Consider the following 19,692-nt stretch of genomic DNA (forward strand, 5'->3'; position numbering starts at 1 on the left):
AACCATAATTTCTAGTAGCATGACAGAGATGCGTTTTTGAGAGCTGCGCCATCCTCCTGTCAACCCGCAAATCATCTGCGTGGGTGTGGTCAAGATCGCTCAGAGATGTAATTGCCTCAGGGAAATTTATGTTGAATATTCAAATGCCTGGGTTTCTGATTTTTTCGATTTGAACGTCAGGATTATATGAAGAGGAAACTGCCATTTATCTGCAGGGGATCACAGATACCCCTTGCATCTGTATGCTGATGAGGCTAACATCTTATGCTTCAGGTACCCTTAGGTACCATATACACACGGCTTGACATTAATGGCCGCCAAATGCAGGTCAGTTCCCACCATGGCAGATAGCACAGCCACTCCCACTAGCAACTTTGCTCGGTTCACTCATTGAAGACTAAATTGCCAGTCGGTGTGAATGTGTGTACGAATGGTTGTTCATTTATATGTGCCCTGCGATTGGCTGGTGAGCAGTTCAGGGTGTACACCAACTCTCGCCCAGACTCACCTGGGATAGGCTCCAGCACGCCTGCGACCCTGGTGAGGATAAGCAGCAAGGAAAACGCATGGATGGATGGATGTCTTTCTTTCAAAACTGCCTCAGTAGCCTCCTATTGATGCTGCTCTTGTCTCCTTTCCGTGATGAGGTACACGCACAGTAGTGGTAACCGGAAAAGCTGCGGCTAACCAGCGTTAGCAACGGAGCATTTCACCTAAAGAGGAATGTGATGCAAAACCTGCGTTGCACAAGCACATTGTGACTGATTCAATTAATTAAGGGACAGTCATCTCGGTCACCCGTTTGGCAAGTTAGCTGCTAATATTACCCATTAGTGAAGCTACTTGCTAAAAGCTGTAAATGTTCACATTCACTTAAGGCTAACAATGACCATTTCATTAGCCTTAGCATACAGGTTATGTGACTGATGTAACTTCAAACCCACAAAGATGACTATAACTACAAATACGAATAGATAAAATGCTGTAGCAACCGGGTTATGTGCCTATATGGTGGCCATGTTGGTGAGGGCAACGTTCCCATCAAAGGCAAAGCATTTACACTTAAAATAAACCAGAACTTGCCTTTTTCTCAACCAATTTTCACGAGGTTTACTTTATTGTCAACGTTAAAGAATTTGCTATCAATACCGAACATTTGGAATAAAACAAAACATATATATTGTGTACTACTAAACAGAACTGTGCTTGGTGGAAACATCAAACGAAATCAATTGCTTGTTGATTATAAGGACATCAAAATACTTCTTTACATTAAAAAGCTGGAATGACCTGTATGTGGGAATGGTGAAACACTCCAGGAGGTGGTTACATGGACAGAAGCTCGACTAAGTACAGTGGATTTTATTGCATTCCATGGTTGAATGCGCTTCGTCCCTCTGTTGCATGTCCTCCTCCTTGTTTAGCCGATTAAGCTCAGACTGAGTGAGTGAGTCACTATTTAGCTGAATCACAATTCAACCTAAAAAATGAGCACAAATTCTAGAGGCTAAATCAGTTGCAGCCTGTGTTCTTTATGTGATTATTCTTCATCAGGGCACGTTCTTATTTATCCATTCATTTTCTATACCACTTATCGTGTTCAAAATTATAGGGGAGCAGGAGCCTATCCCTGCTGACTTTGGGTGAGTGGTACACTCTGGACTAATCACCTCGCTCTGTTGATCTCTGTGAGCTGTGTGAACCAGCACACTGCCCCTACAAGTGCAAATAAAGCAACTTTTGGCACTCATAACTGTTTCTTTTTGGATTGCCTAAGGTGTTCTATGCAACCTTTCCACTGTGTCGCTGATGTATTTCTATCTGGCTCTTATGAGAACATCCGTCTGGCAGCTGGCGACATACACTGCGGGTGACGCCTCCGTCGGTGTCGGAAACTCCACTTTTCATCCTAAATGAGCAGTTCCTCCAAGAGCCTGTATGGTCTTCTCTTTAAATAGTTCAAAAGGTTACTGCTCACTATCACTCAAATGTTCAGTGGGGTGATGTGTAGTTCACAAAGATCAAAAGACACCAAATTAAGCGCAAAATTAAAAACATGCAAACTCCACACAGGCGGGGCCGGGGATTGAACCCCGGCCCCGCCTGTGTGGAGTTTGCATGTTCTCCCCATACCTACGTGGGTTTTGTCCGGGCACTCTGGTTTCCTCCCACATCCAAAAAACATGCATGGTAGGTTAATTGACAATTGCCCGAAGGTGAATGTGCAAATGGTTGTTTGTTTATGTGTGCACTGCGATTGGTTGGCAACAAGTTCAGGGTGTACCCCGCCTCCTGCCTGAAGATAGCTGGAATAGGCTCCAGCACACCCGCGACCCTTGTGAGGATAAGCGGCTCAGAAAATGGATGGATGGATGGATGTTTGTAATGATTGAATAAAATTAACATAACACAATAGCAAATCAGTGTCACGTTTACAGAATTTGCAAAAGCATAGAGCCACGTGAACCTTACAGCTACAGGAAGTAAAAAAAAATAAGGCGATTAGTCCCTACTTTGTAGGTAACAGCAACATCCTGATGAAATAGTTGATAGTTGCTTTTGATTGGACATTAGTGCTGCTTACTCCCACCAACATTTTTGCACATCCTTCTGGAATACATTTTCATGTTGGAGAGTGCAGTGATCTTGGCCAGAGTCTTAATTGACATTTACAAAAGCCGACATGCTAATATTTGTTTTCCATGATTTCCATTTATATTGACGGCAAGCGTGGTGTGTAAACAGGTGTTTTGTGTGTGTTCCCAAGGGGATAGTTTGAAGAAGAAGAAGAAGAAATGCACACAAAACAGCCATCATCTTAATGAGTCTGGCGCAGTACTCGAGGTCTCAATACAAGCAAATGAAAGATGAAACACAGGAGGTGGCAGTCTGCACCTTCCAACCAGTTCGATACCTGAGAATAAATGGTTTCTTGTGCAGGAGCAATGAGCTTCTTCTTTGTTCTTTATTGCCAATCAGTGAGTTAGAATGAACCATCCCAGAATGCAGTACTCCTGGTTCTCTTCGGTAGCCACTCATGCAGAAATAAAAGTCTGACGCCAATGTTTTTTTTTTTTAAACTCCTTTTAATTTCCATAATGCTTTCAAATGATCTGATGTTCATGAAAGTAGATTTGACTATTATTTTGTTGTATTTGGGCAATAATATGACTTGTTTCACTGCGAAATGTCTGTTCAGTCCTCAGTACAACCTTTAAAAATAATATAGGCTTGCTGACTCAAAACACCCGCTAGCAATTGTGGAGCAAAGGACAGTCAGGCAACTTGGAACATGTGAGCAGCGGTGCAGGACGCGCTGTGCATTGTCTTACTAAAGTCTCCAGGCTACACTGCAACGCAACACACAAACAAAGCAGCCTGGAAAAACACAGAACTCTGATGCGAGTCCAAAAAGCATGCTGAGAGTACCTTACCATCATGAGAATGACACCCAGTAGAACGTAGACCTTTGCCTAGATCAAACAATCCTAATTTGGATAGGTACCAAATTGACCACCATCACTGCATATGTATAATTTGTGGTCTTTTGTTTTACATCCATATGTTTGCTGGCCACTTACTGGTTCACAGAAGTTGCCATTGCAAAGTTGACAAGATTGTACCTTTTCTAATTATAGGGCAGGGGGAATGGTTTGATTGTTACTAAAGTGGTAAAACTATAAAAATACATTCCTCGAACAATATAAGTGAACAAATTATACCGCACATTATTAGTGTTTTCGATAGTATGGTTCATGGAGAATGACATAAGACAGGACTACCAATTGTCTTCCGGCGTGGGGAGAAATTCCATAGGGACACAGAGAAAAGTGAAAATACAGTATATTGCACACCTTTATCGGGATCCTCACCTAAATTGAATTTGCAGTACATGGGCCATGTCTGCACCAAGTTTCATGGACCTTGGTTTGCAGCATTTGCGCAAACCTGCATCATGAATGGTGATCAATCGGGTTATTGAGCAACTAACGTCCTCATTCGGAAAAACAGGACAGAGCACTTCCGTCCGGTTCAGGTCACTGGCGGAGCCCTATGGCAGGAGACTGGGACAAAGCACCTGTAGAAATATAATATCAAACAGGCATGTCAAGTTCAAGGCACATCCGGCCCGCCACATCATTTCATGTAGCCAGCAAAGCACATAAATTGCATGATTCTTGCTGAATCTGTACCAAAATTTTACATCGTCATACGTAATAAATAATAACGTTGAGCTATTGCAACTATTTTGTTTGTTTGTTACCAAACCCCTTTTTACAGTAACTAAAGTAGTTGAACAAACTTCTGTTATGCATCGATTTTTTTTGTATATATAAATCTATGATGAGGCGATGAAACATTTATATGGTTTCACAGTCATAATGGCCCTCCCACCAATGTGGCCTGCAACAAAAATGAATTTGACACTCCTGGTCTACAACTTCTTTTGTTTTACAAACGAAGTCTTAAAAAGGTGACCATATCCTATGTATAGGTTTCATTCATGTTACGTCATACATCGTATCATACAGTCATGGAAAAGATTTTGGGACCTCTCTTGTTTCATTTTCTTTAAAAAAAAAAAAGTGGTCTAATATATACTGTATGTACACAGTATGTATACACACACGTATTTAACCTTTGTCCAAAGACACCAGCAATAAAAACAAAATGATATTCGAGCCAGTTCGGGTTCAAACCAACATGTCATCAGCCCACAGGAAATCTGCCACATAATGTACATCTACAATCACTCGCTTTTATTCTTGGCTGAGGGAAAATGGCTTGAAACAAGACAAGTTTTCTGTTAAACAATATTTATTGATATAATATGAAAAAATAAATAAATGAATGGTTGCTTTATTGGGTATTTCATCAAACGCAGCAAAACCATTTTGCTTACCAAGAGACAGACAAACATACAAACAGTCCCCAAAAAAACAAAACACAACTATTTCGATGTTTTTATCCTCCGGATTGTAAATCTGACTGTTTTTTTTGACTCCACTCATGTCCTTTGCTGACCCTGTTGTGTATGATCAGATGGGTCCAGCTCCCCTTGGCAATTTGGATGATTGGAGAAGGATGGACGTGTGTGTGCCTTTGGTAAGTGTTAGTTCCAATTTGGATATTGATGCCGTGCAAAGAAACAAAAACACACACACACACAAAAACCCACTATGGATATTTTCATCTCACAAGATTAGCTTTACACTTATAGTTATGGCCTGCAACTATATATAACACAATGAGAAGTAGTGCTAAATCATTGCAACAGAAGATGAAACCTGAAGAGATATTAATATTTGATATGTATATATATATATGTAATATGTATCTGTTTTTGCAGCTGTCCATGTGCTACTTGTGACTGGAGTCTGTGTGATCGCATTGAAAAAACCTGGTCCATTGGTGAGGAGTTTATTCACGGTGCTGCAAATAAATAGATGCATTTAGGTGGCTTGTTTCATGTCATTGTGTAAGAAGATCAATATGTGAAATGTAGGGCCAGGTCTCAACAAGCTTATCCGACTGATGTTTGACTTTCGAGTAATATCACGCACTGTTAATCCTTCAGAGCCTTTAAGTAGAATATCATTTTCACCTCTGCACTGAGGACGCTCTCCATCAATTAACATGAACATAAGCAGCTTGTGTTTTGAGGGACACAAAAACACATTGTAACCATGTACTTTCATGAAAAGAACTCCTGTTGACAATTGGACCTAGTCAGGGTATAAGATGAAGCCAGAGAAGGTGCTGTACTTGTTATTGTTTCCACCGTGAGCTTTGCCACCGTCCAGTTTCACGTAGACCTCGTCGCCGGAGTCCAAGTGCAGCACGGCACTGTTGCTGGCGTAGTCATAATTTTGGTCTGCATCCTGAGCTATGGCACTGGCTCGGACCTGGGAGTAAGGGGACAGTATTTGAAAGTGGAACATGTCAGTACAAGGACCGTTGTGCTAATAATTTTATTTTTTTAAATCTCAAAAATGTATTCTTTTGGTTTAAAGAACATTTGGAGAGTGACCTAAATGCTTCTCTGCCTTCTCCCAACCTTAATCCACATTATTGTCAGACAACACTTGACAAGAGCGTGCACACATGCTATCTGTGATCAAAACTAACTACCACGCGTGTCTCGTTTTATTTTTAGAAAAATATTTGTGGGTGCTGGTTCTTTTCGTGCGTAAAGTGCGTAAAGTGCGCGCTTTGGTTGAGTGGAGTGGTCTTTGCATTGACAATATGCAGTCATTTGATTTGATTTGATGACTGTAACTTACTTGTCCGTTCTTACACAAGTCGGCCCACATGCTGGTTCCGTCTCCTCCACGCATTAGCACATGATAAGTGAAGTAGTAGATCCCGGACACGTGGCAGGTGAATTTCCCGGTGCTCGGATCGTAGAGGTTCCCTAAGTTTGTAATCACGTCGTCAAACTTGAGCACCTCGTATCCCTCGTGGGGGTTCTTAAGGCCGACGTAAAAGGCGACCCGAGTGCCGCTGTTTGTCGAGTTCGCCCGGTCTGTTTCGCCGTGCTCTCCCCCGGCTGCTGCGCTCAAAGCGGGGAAAGCGAGTTTGCTGTCGCCTCGCTCCCCCGGTGGCCCCCTGGGGCCCGGGGGACCTGGCTCTCCCGGTGGACCCCTGAGTCCCGGTTTTCCCGGTCTTCCCGGTACCCCGCGGCTGCCTTGCGCCATCGGTGGTAGCGGTGCGATGCCGTTGACGGTCTGGGTCTCCTCCCCTCCTCCGGGTTTGGCGCTGTACGGGTCGCATACCATTCGACAGGTGCCCATCATCTCGTAGTAATGAGCGGAGGTCTCCGAGGGGCGCAGGAGGAGAAGCGGCACCGCGATGGCCGAGAGCCAGCAGAACCATCACGACAGCGGTGACTGCAAGCAACAGTGACCACTTCCTCCGCGCGGGTCGGAAGCCGAGGGACGACAGAAAATCAGCGAAGCCTCGATGGGGGGGAATGGTGAAAGAGGATGAAGGACTTTTACAAAGACAGAATCAAAAGATGAAGTGAGTCGAGCGGCGGAGAGAGCGACTTCGGATCCGTCAGGATGGAGGCTTTGCGCGCGACAGATGCGCCCAGCCCAGCTGCGTCCGAGTGTCACAAAGTGCCCAAGACCACACCGGAAAACAAAAAGACACGAGCTTCGCCCTACAAATTAAAACACAAGCACAGCTCGACGTAGACTACCAGTGGTATATAAACGAATGAGAAAGACAAATGTATCAAGTAAAACGACTATTAATTACAAAATAAATCCAACTATAAGCCTGTGGATCTATTGTGGGTCGAAAAGGAGAAACAGGAAGTCCTTACTTGATATACTTTTAGTTTGACATTTGGCTGATTTAAGAAAGTTTTTTGTTTGATTGGGTCTAACGGAGGAGGCTATTTGATGCAAAATGTATACAAACATAGCTTTATTTCTCCATATTCTTACGTAATTGTACGTCTCGCGCTTGCGGATTTGCTTACAACTGAGGAATGACTGATTGAGTGTGTTTGCGATTGGGGGCTAGTTCTTGATTAAATCAGAGGATGAGACGAAGTCAGACGGGACCATCTTCCTGGGATGTGAGAAGACCAATAGACAACAAGGCGTCTGCTTAGTGTTACATCAAATGGCTGAGGGCAGACTGATGTTGGTGACATGAAGTGGCCTACTGCTTTGGTCACCCATGCACTCCGCCTGCTTCCCCATACTCATAGAAAGGGAAGGGGGCTGATAACGAATGCAGGGAACGGTACGGACATGTCACCACCTGTGGGTCCAAACTCCCACACTGCGTAAATATACTGGACATCTTTTTCCAGGAGGCTGAGGGCAAAGGGCCCTGAATTTAGATTCTTCGGGGGGGAAATTCAACTTCTTTTGCTTAGCACAGACACTTGTTAACGCATACAGATTTACAAGTATTGCTTAATACCCTTTTAGGGTTATACAGTTTCTTCTGCCATTGAGGCAGCTGTGCACTTACGATGCACACCACCTGTATTCATGCGTGTACTTTATTGTCCACGTTTTTCCCACCTTGATTAAAGACGCCGCTTATCCATAAAAGCACTGATTGATTTGTCTACACTGTTCTATGAAGGAGCAAAACGAACGCATGCTGGGTACTAAGCAGTTGAAATTGGAGCAATGTCCTCACATCTACCATAAGACTTCAGAGCTCAAGATGCCGAAATCTGCTGAGGATGAACAGAAGGCTTTACTCAAGCCTGGTGGTCAGACCAGCAGAGCCCTACACCCCCACAAGCAATTTCAGCTTGTGTTCAGCTCGGCTTTAACTCCCCAAAACACGACTGGAACCCTTACTGAAAAATGGCATGAAAGCCATTATACGTCAGAAGTCGAAAAGCAAAATTGAGATTAATTCTGAGGATGGTCCTGGCAAATCTGAGAATTACGTCTACAGTACAATTATCACGTGTTATTTTGCTCATTCACTGAAAATTTATATATATCCAGTATATATATTACAGAAGAAAAGCTAAACATTTCAGATATACAAACTCTTTCCTTTTTGCTCCTGACTGTGTTACAAGACAGCACAAATGACCTTTATTCGGGATTAGTACAGTGAACTGTATCTTCCGGCTATGATGACCCATGCACGACACACTGTCCACATTATGAACTGCTGCTGCCCTGTGGCATTGCTGTGCTTTTTTGTTACATTGCATATGAGTGCACTGCAGAGTAATGCACACAAACCGTGAAGTGAGACAATTGCATCAGTCTGTAATTTTCTGCATTCCTACTTGCATTAATGCTTACCTATAGATTATCATAAAGATGGGAAACCATCTGTTAGCTAACTGCCCACCATTGCAAATAACCCTTAAAATGTACTATACTGACTCTGAGGAGTATTAGATAAGATGAGGAAATCATGTTGTAACTAATATGAAGTGTCACAGTGTATGTGAGAAACTCTTGCTGAGCCACAACCAGACAACCATGAGAACTTGCAGCATCAGCACCTGTCTCAACATGTGACCCTAATACCAAATGAAGGCGCTGTGGACTGTGTTACCCTGGAAAGCACAAAAAGAAATGTCTTTATTCATGACACCTTTTGACACTGACACCCTATCATGTGTCACCTGAACATAAATGTTTTATGACCGCATGCTTTCACTTCTGTGCACCTTAAATGATTATCCGATGAGCACACTTGTCTCATGCAGCATCTGGCTGAAACTATCTTGTCGCACTTGTTACGAATGCCTCCTGGTACCATCCAAGTTAATTATAAGAATATTCAGGCCTTTGTGGAGAGCATTAAACAGAGGTTGTTTCTTGATAATTTGACCTTTTCAGCTTTTTCATGGGCTGCACGGTTGAGGAGTGGTTGGCACATCTGCCTCACAGTTTTGAGACTGGGGATTCAAATTGGGGCTCGAATTTGCATGTTCTCCACATGCGCGCATGGGTTTTCTCTGGGTTTCCTTCCACCTCCCCCAAGAATTTTTCTTAGGTTAACTGGAGACTCTAAATTGTCTAAATTGATTGGCTGGGGACCAGTTCAAGGTGTACCCAAAGTCAGCTGGGTTAGGCTCCAGCTCACCTTTGACCTTAGTGAGGATAAGCGGTACAGAAAATGGATGGATGGATGGGGTTTATTCATTATTGTGTGGTTTCCATAAAGAGAGACAGAAGCCACTGATGCCTAAGGAAATTTCAAATGTATTTCAAAGAACTCTGGCTTGCGAGACAAACAAGTGGCCATGCCAGAACTGGAGTGGCAAGAGGGCATTACAGCAGGCGTGTGTGTGTGTGTGTGTGTGCGTGTGTGTGTATGTGTGTGTTTGTGTGTGTGTGTGGGTGTGACAGTACTGCACTGCTGTGAGCCAGAGGGATTCAACCTTTTGCAAGTGGCAAAGGCAGGCATGATGAAGTCATGTTGACAGTCTGTAACCTTCGGTCAGATATTCTTTAACACATTTTTGCTTTTGCTTATGATTCTAATCCCAGGGCCAGTTTATCAAATAGCCAACACCAAATTAAGATGGGGATCATGCATTAGTCCAGTACCGTTAAGTAAAATAATGAAATAATGAGATGTTTGTTTTCTTCAAGCTCAGGGCCTCAGAGCCTTAGGCTACGCGTTGTGACTCCAGTGGCTTCTTGAAGGAAACTAAGCCCTCAGTCAACCATGTGCAAGCAGAGGACCCTGGGTCTTAAGTACTGTATGTGAGAAATGTGTGCAGCCTTCAGACCTTTTAGCATTCACAATGTGGGGACAACTCACCCCACTGCTGTTAAAAACATTATAAGCTCGTAAAAATTATTTCATCTTTAAATTGTTTAACATTTTTCAGCATTCAAGACAGCACAGTGGATGACTGGTTAACACCTGTGCCTCACAGTTGTGAGGACCCGGGTTCAAATCCCGGCCCCGCGTGTGTGGAGCTTGCATGTTCTCCCCGTGCCTGCAAGGGTTTTCTCCGGGTACTCCGGTTTCCTCCCACATCCCAAAAATATTTGTGGTAGGTTAATTGAAGACTCTAAATTGCCCGTCGGTGTGAATGTGAGTGCGAATAGCTGTTTGTTTATATGTGCCCTGCGATTGGCTGGCGAGCAGTTCAGGGTGTACCCCGCCTCTCGCCTAGAGTCAGCTGGGATAGACTCCAGCACGCCTGCGACCCTAGTGAGGATAAGCGATACAGAAAATGGATGGATACAATTTTACATAAAGACAAAAATATTCGCTGTTCACATACAGCTGCAAAAAAGACACTGTAGTATTCACATGCCACCAACTGATTGTATTCTTTGTCTTATTCAAGAACACATTTGAAATCCTCAAAATTTCAGAGTTTGAGCCAGCATAGTGCATGACATTCTATGAAATGTCAGCATACCCTGCAGCGGACCTCAGTTCAGCGCATCAAAAAGATGAACTATACTGTATGTATGTGTTTTGCTTTTTCTTTTATTTTTGCTGAATTTATTCCATTCCAGACTTAACAAAGGGTGTTAACAAGGGAAGATTGCAAAAAAAAAAAATAAGAATAAGAATATACAAGAAGTTATGTTATCATCTGAATCACATGCAAAGCAGTCAGACTCTAGTGTTTTTTAGTTTCATTATAAAATATTGGGTGCTCGGAAAGTCACTGGGTGCTGAAATATATATTTATTTTATTAACAGACATCTTTCTATATAAAATACAGGTGGTGCATATGTATTCTATATTGAAATACGTCTGTTGATAAAAAATACAGTGACTTTCCAATCCCGTATACAGTATGTACATAAAAAAGTGTTTTTGTTTTGTTTTGTTGTGTTTGTTTTTACTTTAAAAACTGACACCAGTCGTGATGCTGGTTCAATGGCCAGCGTTCTTCGTGCCTCCAACACATGTGCCCAGGGTTTGAGAGGACTTGAAGCCGCCCCTGCTTCATGTTTTTATTTTTATACTACTCATTGTGCGTCAGTGTCTCACACAAAGGCTCACATATTGTTGCAAATCTTTAATTGTGGTTGTATGCCACTACAGAGACGTGTGCTGTCTCTCTGTGCTCTGACTACTTCCTTTTCTTTTCGTTTTTTTCCCTCAACTTTCTCATATCATATGGAGTCAAAGTGGTGATGAGCAGGTGACAAATCACCCAAGGACAGCTCTCGCCTTTTCCAATTTTATCTTCCTCAAACATGCGGGGGCGCGGCCAGGGCGTGGCCTCGGCAATGTCGTCACTTACCAGGAAGAAAAACAGTCACAAGAACTGCAAGAGGAGTGAGTACACTCTCCAATAATAATAATAATAATAATAATAATAATAATACACATACAAACGCAGAAAACGTAATATGAATAGTCGTTTTAGTTAACAAACAAATGTTTTGTGACCAAGCGATGTCAAGTGTTGCTCAAAGGTACTTTTTCGAAGTTAACTTCTGCTCGAGTTCGGCCAAGGACAAAAGTAAATGTAACTTTTCTTTTTTTCATTTTTGGTTTCATTTACGCTTTGAGAGTGCTGTAACCGCGAATTGAATAGAAACGATAGTGAATGTAAATTACCTTGTTAGTATAGTTGAGCGGCAATAAAAATAATGTTGAAATATTAATAGTATAAGATTATACCTCACACAGTTACTGGAGTTGCATAATAATTTCTGCCAGTGTAAAGCGGCACGGTGGGCGACTGGTTAACGCGTCTGCCTCACAGTTCTGAGGACTGGGGTTCAATCCCCGGCCGGCCCCGCCTGAGTGGAGTTTGCATGTTCTCCCCGTGCCTGCGTGGGTTTTCTCCGGGCACTCCGGTTTCCTCCCAAAAACATGCATGGTAGGTTAATTGAAGTCTCTAAATTACCCCAAGGTGTGAATGTGAGTGTGAATGGTTGTTTGCTTATATGTGCCCTGCGATTGGCTGGCAACCTGTTCAGGGTGTACCCCGTCTCCTGCCCGAAGATAGCTGGGATAGGCTCCAGCATGCCCGCGACCCTTGTGAGGATAAGCGGCTCAGAAAATGGATGGATGGATGGATGGCTGGTGTGTGATACAAATGTAGATTATACACGAGACTCATAACTATCAAAAGAGAATATCATAAACGATCAAATATTGTGTTCAATACACTTTGCTTTATTCTTCTATTAGATTTGAACCATTTCCATGTGCCCTCAACTGGTGAGCGCTCATGCTGCTATTGTTTGTCTTTTCTGCAACCCATATACTACATATTTTGACAGTGCACACATGCTGATACAGGACGTCATTTGAGACACAGAGATAGTAGAATCCCAACAACAGTTGAATTGATCTAACCCTAATCTAATGGCGAGAAAAATTCCCCACACCGTGGGTTCATTTGTGTTAACAGAGATGCCTCTCTCCTCTTATTTGTCAGTCCACCATGCCTGACGAGATGCAACGAGCTTTAATCCAGAGAGGAGGCGACACAGGCGGCCGCAGGCCTCTTGAAGCCTGTGTGTCTGAGCTCGACACTCACATTGTGGGCATCCTGGGCACTGGTGACTTCTCCCGCTCGCTTGCCAGAAGACTGGTGGCCTCTGGCTACCAGGTGGTGGTGGGGAGTCGAACCCCCAAACACTCTGCTGCTCTCTTCCCTGAAGAGGCAGAGGTGAGACACTATTGACTTATTGCATGTTGTTGATTCTAATTTCCTATACTTACCATTACTTACATATTAGACCTCAGTGAAATTGACTTTACACCTTGCTTCACAATTAATATTTGTGATGATGACAGTTTTGCCCTGCTTACACCGCTTATCCTCACGAGGGTCACGGGTGTGCTGGAGCATATCCCAGCCATCTTCAGGCGAGAGGCGTGGTACACCCTGAACTGGTTGCCAGCCAATCGCAGGGCACATATACACAAACAAACATTTGCAAAAAAAAATCATACCTATGGGGAATTTAGAGTCTTCAATCAACCTACCACGCATGTTTTTGGGATGTGGGAGGAAACCGGAGTACCCGGAGAAAACCCACGCAGGCACGGGGAGAACATGGAAACTCCACACAGGCGAGGCCGGATTTGAACCCGGGTCCTCAGAACTGTGAGGTGGATGTGCTAACCAGTCGCCCACCGTGCCGCCGCCCTGCTTCTCGTCTGTTATAATTCTCATGGTATATTACTTCTGTGTATTCTCCATCCAACCTTTTGCGATAGAACCTATCCTCATTGGGGTCGTGAGTAAGCTAGAACCTATCTTATCCAAATTTGGGCTAGAGCCATTAACCCACTGGACTGGTAACCAGTCAATCACAGGGCATTTATAGACAAGCAACCTTTTAGACAATTTTGAATGTTAAATGAACCTAACATGCATATTTTAGGAGTATGGGAGAAAATGGAATACCTTGGGAAAAAACATCATGGGGAAAACAGGCAAACTCCACACAGGAAGGCCGGAGAAGAGATTCAAACTGTGTGTATTTTTTTGTTAGTTATTTAGGTCACAGGATTTTTTTTTCCCCATGAACCGTAAAATGGGTGGAGCATGGCCCAAGAAAGAAGCAATTTAGTTTTTGTTCATATATGTATTTGAGTTGCTATGTCATGATTGGAACATTCTACCACAGATTCAAAATTCCATCCTCTGTTCATTTGTTACGTCTTACGTTATCCTCCATGAACCAGGGGGTGCCCTGCTAACCAATTGAATGGATGGAGAAACAACCAAGTGCTTTTTGTTTATCGTTTGGCGATTGGAGTTCTGCACTCAGCTGGGTAAAACTAAAATTAATTTATTTTCCCATCTCCCAGGTGACCTCCCAGCTGGAGGCGGCCAGCCAGGCAGACGTGGTCTTTGTCGCTATCTTCCCTGAGCACCACCACACCCTGTTGGAGCTGAAGCCGGCACTGGCAGGAAAGATACTGGTGGATGTTAGCAACGGCTTCCAGATCAAGCATGGACCATCCCATGCTGAACGACTGGCTGACATGTTTCCTGAGAGCTTTATAGTGAAAGGTTTTAACACAATATCAGCATGGGTGCTTCAGACTGGACCTCGAGATGGAAGCAGGCAGGTAGGACTATTGGAGGTCTTGCGGTACCTTTGATATCTGAGAAATTAAGGAATTTAGTGAGACATGTTTCTTGTATAGGTTTTCCTGTGCAGTGATAGCAGTAAGGCTAAGAGCTCAGTCCTGGCAATGTGTCGCAGGATGGGCTTCTGTCCTGTGGATATGGGCCTGCTCTCCTCTTCTGCGGAGGTTGAAAACCTCCCCTTTCATCTGTTTCCTTCCTGGGGCACGCCCATCCTCATCACCGTGATTCTCTTCATCTTCTTCTACCTCTACAACTTCGTCCGTGACGTCTTGCATCCCTTCGTCACAGCGGGGGAGAGTGTGTTCTACAAAATGCCCATTGACACCGTCAACGTCACTTTACCTTCCGTCGCCTTGGTGATGCTTGCGCTCGTCTACATGCCGGGCTTGCTTGCTACATTGCTCCAGCTACGGCGGGGCACCAAATACAGTCGCTTCCCTGACTGGCTCGACAAGTGGCTCACCAAGAGGAAGCAGTTTGGATTGTGCAGCTTCCTGTGTGCGGCCATGCACGCCATCTACAGTCTGTGTCTGCCCATGAGGAAGTCCGCTCGCTTCAAGTTGCTCAATGCTGCTTTCAAACAGGTGAATGGGAGGCCAATGATATGATCACACCTGTTTCTTCAGGGTGTTCTATCAATCAAGTGTGGAACCCTGTGGCGTGCAGGTGCAGGATGGCGTGGAGAAAGCGTGGAGTGACGAGGGGGTGTGGAGGATGGAGCTGTACGTCTCAGTGGGCATCATAGCGCTCGGGCTGCTCTCCCTGCTGGCTATCACCTCACTGCCCTCCGTGGCTGACAACATCAACTGGCGAGAGTTCAGCTTTGTACAGGTAAGCCATAGGAGTTTAAGGTTGTGGCTCAACCATCAGGTGTGTGGGTGGGATGTGATATTTTGCAGTGTCGGCCACAAAAACATTGTTGATAGATTTTGATTTGTTGCTCAAAACTATGCAAAAAAAAGTGCATTAGCCTGGTAATTTATCAGGACGAAGTGGCTATACATACAAACAAAAGATGAAGAAGTGGGGGCAAGGGTAGATTAAAATTGTCAACTGGGTTGAATTACGTAGCAGACATGCAAACCTTGGGACTATATTAAACATCAATAATGTTGCCGTAGTTATGCAATGAACTAAGCGAAAATGAAGAACTCAACATCCCAAAGTACGTAACACAAATGACTGAATCCTCATTTGATTGTAATTTGTAAAGGGATGGATTTTGTGTTCACATTTCATAGTTCAATAAATAGAAATGATCTGCGACTGAGTGTGTCTAGCTCCACCCCACCACTACCATATCACATATTGGTACCCCAACAATATTGTAGGATGTCAAAAACAAAAAAATGAGCACGAGGATCAATTATGTTAGCAGCCTTTACAAATTTAGACAATCGAAATGCAAATACATGTTGTGAAGAGAGTTACCGTGACAATAAATCACACATCCAAACAACACTATTCAGCGTGTTTGCACTTTTGCAGTTGACTCAGTTCGGATGTTAACACCCAAAGCTGCCATCATTGCCGGTGCACACACATTCCTCTCTCCTCTTCCTCGTGCCCTGGCCCCCTTTTCTTTTCACCATTCAACTAATCCTCTGGCCATAAGATTAGTCATGTCCCGACTGCTGGCCAGCAATGAATTATTGCCATCCTTTCAACACTAGCCACCAATGAATGTTCCTGTGCAGCGCGGCGCTTCAGGACAGACACTTGATCTTGAATGAGTTAACTACTCGCTCAAACATGAAACTTTGAAAAGTTTTAAGGGAAGCGAATCACCCACATTCAACCCATTTAAGCCTGGCGATGCAAATATCAATGGTTTTAAAGAGTTCAAATTCAGTGGCTATTTGTTACTTGTTTGCAGGTCCTATTCCCTAATTTTTTGCCATAGCTTTGGCAGTTGTCGCAATAGCTAAAGATTCATTGATGCTGATTTTCCAGCCTTGCCAGATCTGCCATAGACAAAGCAAAAAGCTCATGTTGCAGCATAAAGTTATTGTCAATACAAAATAGAGATAAGGAGAAGGAGAGTTCATGTACAGTGGAAAGAGACACTCAGACATTCTTCCTGTGTGAGAATAGGGAAGGGTTGGACTATTTTGGACCCCTGACCACTACCTGAGTCAACCTTGGGAAGTTTTTTTTTTTTTTTTTAATTACGCCCTCTGGCAATATGGATCACACTGGTGGGACTTGCTCAGATCACGAGTCGAAGGTCGGTGTGTTTGCTTGGGGCTGTTTGGTGGCCTATGACCTAGTGAACAGCAGAAACTGTAAATTGGCACATGTGCAAAACTCTTCTTCAAATGGTAAACAAAATGTTTATGTTGTGAATAAAAGATATCTCTTTCACACCCTACAGTCTACTTTAGGCTACTGCGGGCTGTACATGGCCACTGTCCACACGCTCCTCTTTGGCTGGAACAGCGCCTTTGACCCAGGCCAATACCGCTTCTTCCTGCCACCCACTTTCATAGTGGTCCTCATCCTCCCTGTCACAGTTCTGTTGGCCCGCATCATTCTCCTGTTGCCCTGTATTGCGCACCAGCTCCAACAGATCCGTCGCGGATGGGAGAAGAGTCGGCACATCCGCTTTGTCCTGCCCAACGATGACAGTTACAACGGCTCAGATGTCAGCCATGTTTGAAAAATAATAAAGAATTCTGGTTGAGGCAACCATAAAAGTAATGTGTTGCACACACGTGGAATGTTGAATACATATTTGTGTTATATGAATAATTTTAGAAAACAGAAATAATTTAATAATATCAAGATATATGAGTGTAGAGTGTTGATCCTGAATTTCCATGCATTATGCATTTGTATGAGTAGCTAGCTTGTCAGCACTATTTTATCTTCTAATTTATTTCATCTGGGTTGTTATACCAACTGCTGGCTCTAGATGCTCGATTCAGGTTAACGTGCCAAAACCTGTCTGAAGTTGTGCTCAACCACAACTTACATATGTCTGTTTGTTTGATTTTTGTCAAATATATATTTTTTTCAACACTGTCTTAAGGTTGCTTGTTGTAACATAATTTGGATTAAAGCAATCTTTTACTCTTAAAATAATTCGAGAGATATTTGCAGTGGCTATTTTATCAGTGAATTTTATTGAGGTCACGGACACACTGTTTTCGTCAATTAGTGTGGATGCTGCCATCTTGTGGCACAGCAAGATTTTTCTGTTTGGAATTTTCAATGGAAGTTAATGGTTTTCTATGTTCTGTAACTGAGTTGACTCAAACTGGACTCTCAACCCTACCCAATGGAAATAGAATAGCATTGTTTTTACCGTTGTCTTTAATTTAAAAGACGCCCCATTCACAGCATAAAATACAATTTATTTTTGTTATAATTTAAATGTTAAAATTAAAACCCGAATAATTAGGCCTGCTTGCTGTATTCTATGGATAATGTATTTTTTTTTTACTGCTATTAAATACAACTTTGTCATTACAGTGAAATGTTGATTATCAGTATTTATTTACATTTGAATCTTGCTGTATGTTAGCTTTTCCATTTTAACCCTGGAGAACCCACGGGGTCAAATTTGGCCGCTGTTAATTGCTACTACCCAAAATGAACAAACATAAAATAAATTGTCAAATTTAACTTCAAAAGCCCAGAATGCCAATTCTGGCCCCTGCATAGAAACACCTATTGGATGAATATTGAACTGACATGTATCAGAGTGGTACTGACAAGATGGCTGACCACTTGCTGTTTTGTTGAGCTGGAAACCTACCCAAACAAAATTGTCTTCTCGGCAAACCAGCGGTTGGTAAAATTGTGTATTTTTTTTAATCATCTATTTAGTATTAGCTTACAGAATTCCGAGAAGTACGTTTTATATTCTTTTTGGATAAATTAGTGAATCTGAGCTTGTTCAAAAAACTTGTCCAAGCTTGTCCAAAGATCACTGTGGCTGAGCTCCAGAGATGCAGTCGGGAGATGGGAGAAAGTTCTAGAAAGTCAACCATCACTGCAGCCTTCCACCAGTCAGGGTTTTATGGCAGAGTGGCCCGACGGAAGTCTCTCCTCAATGCAAGACACATGAACGCCTGCATGGAGTTTGCGGGGGGAAAAAACAACACATGAGGGACTCCAAGATGGTGAGAAATAAGATTCTCTGGTCTGATGAGACCAACAACTTTTAATTCTAAGCAGTATGTGTAGAGAAAACCAGGCACTGCACATCACTGTCCAATAAAGTTCCAACAGTGAAGCATGGTGGTGGCAACATCATGCTCTGGGGGTGTTTTTCAGCTGCAGGGACAGGACGACTGGTTGCAATCGAAGGAAAGATGAATGCAGCCAAGTACAGGGATATCCTGGACGAAAACCTTCTCCATAGTGCTCAGGATCTCAGACTGGGCCAAAGGTTCGCCTTCCAACAAATCAATGACCCTAAGTACACAGCTAAAATAACAAAGGAGTGGCTTCAGAACAACTCCGTGACTGTTCTTGAATGACCCAGCCAGAGCCCTGACTTAAACCCAATTGAGCATCTCTGGACCGACCTGAAAATGGCTGTCCACCAACGTTCACCATCCAACCTGACAGAACTGGAGAGGATGATCCCCAAATCCAGGTTTGAAAAACTTGTTGCATCATACCCAAAAAGACTCATGGCTGTATTAGCTCAAAAGGGTGCTTCTACTAAATACTGAGCAAAGGGTCTGAATGGGCTGTGTGATATTTCAGTTTTTCTTTTTTAATAAATCTACAAAAATGTCAACAATTCCGTTTTTTGTTTTTTTCTCTCAATATGGGGTGCTGTGTGTACATTAATGAGGAAAAAGAATTAACTTAAATTATTTTAGCAAATGGCTGCAATATAACAAGGAGTGAAAATTTTAAGAGGGTCTGAATACTTTCTGTACCCACTGTATAGCAGTCATTTAATGCATAGTTCATAATTTTCCAAAGAAGAAAAGGGTTTTTGGGTTCTCCAGGGTTAAGAATTAATGGTAACTACTTTTAATATACAGTACAGTTTCTATCCCATGCTGAAATAATGTTAAAATGTCAATTATTTTGTACAGGTGTTACAAAGTTTGTGAACACTGAAGCTGTCACAGGTGAAAATGTTTTACGAACATGGATTTTAGTTTCACCTCTTATGTGTCAA

The 19,692-nt window shown here is 42.9% G+C and overlaps 2 protein-coding genes across 3 annotated transcripts; one reads left to right on the forward strand and one right to left on the reverse strand.

The window, feature by feature from the left end:
* Nucleotides 1-4,133: 4,133 nt before the first annotated feature.
* Nucleotides 4,134-7,106, reverse strand: LOC133489032 (complement C1q-like protein 2). Its single transcript, XM_061797672.1, is given in 3 exon segments — nt 4,134-5,906; nt 6,285-6,857; nt 6,859-7,106. Coding segments are annotated over 3 exon segments (771 nt in total). The 5' UTR covers nt 6,877-7,106; the 3' UTR covers nt 4,134-5,726.
* A 4,567-nt stretch (nt 7,107-11,673) lies between these two features.
* Nucleotides 11,674-18,019, forward strand: LOC133489038 (metalloreductase STEAP3-like). Of its 2 annotated transcripts, none has more exons than XM_061797684.1 (6): nt 11,674-11,761; nt 12,876-13,109; nt 14,261-14,524; nt 14,603-15,130; nt 15,213-15,377; nt 16,921-18,019. In XM_061797684.1, the coding sequence occupies exons 2-6, from the start codon at nt 12,882-12,884 to the stop codon at nt 17,203-17,205; spliced, it is 1,470 nt and encodes a 489-aa protein (XP_061653668.1). In that variant the 5' UTR covers nt 11,674-11,761; nt 12,876-12,881; the 3' UTR covers nt 17,206-18,019. The 2 variants fall into 2 exon arrangements, with proteins under 2 accessions (XP_061653668.1, XP_061653675.1); XM_061797691.1 differs by lacking the exon at nt 11,674-11,761 and adding an exon at nt 11,839-11,948.
* The last annotated feature ends 1,673 nt before the right edge of the window (nt 18,020-19,692 follow it).

This window comes from Phyllopteryx taeniolatus, chromosome 1 (assembly GCF_024500385.1).
Source record: "Phyllopteryx taeniolatus isolate TA_2022b chromosome 1, UOR_Ptae_1.2, whole genome shotgun sequence".
Lineage (NCBI taxonomy): Eukaryota > Metazoa > Chordata > Actinopteri > Syngnathiformes > Syngnathidae > Phyllopteryx > Phyllopteryx taeniolatus.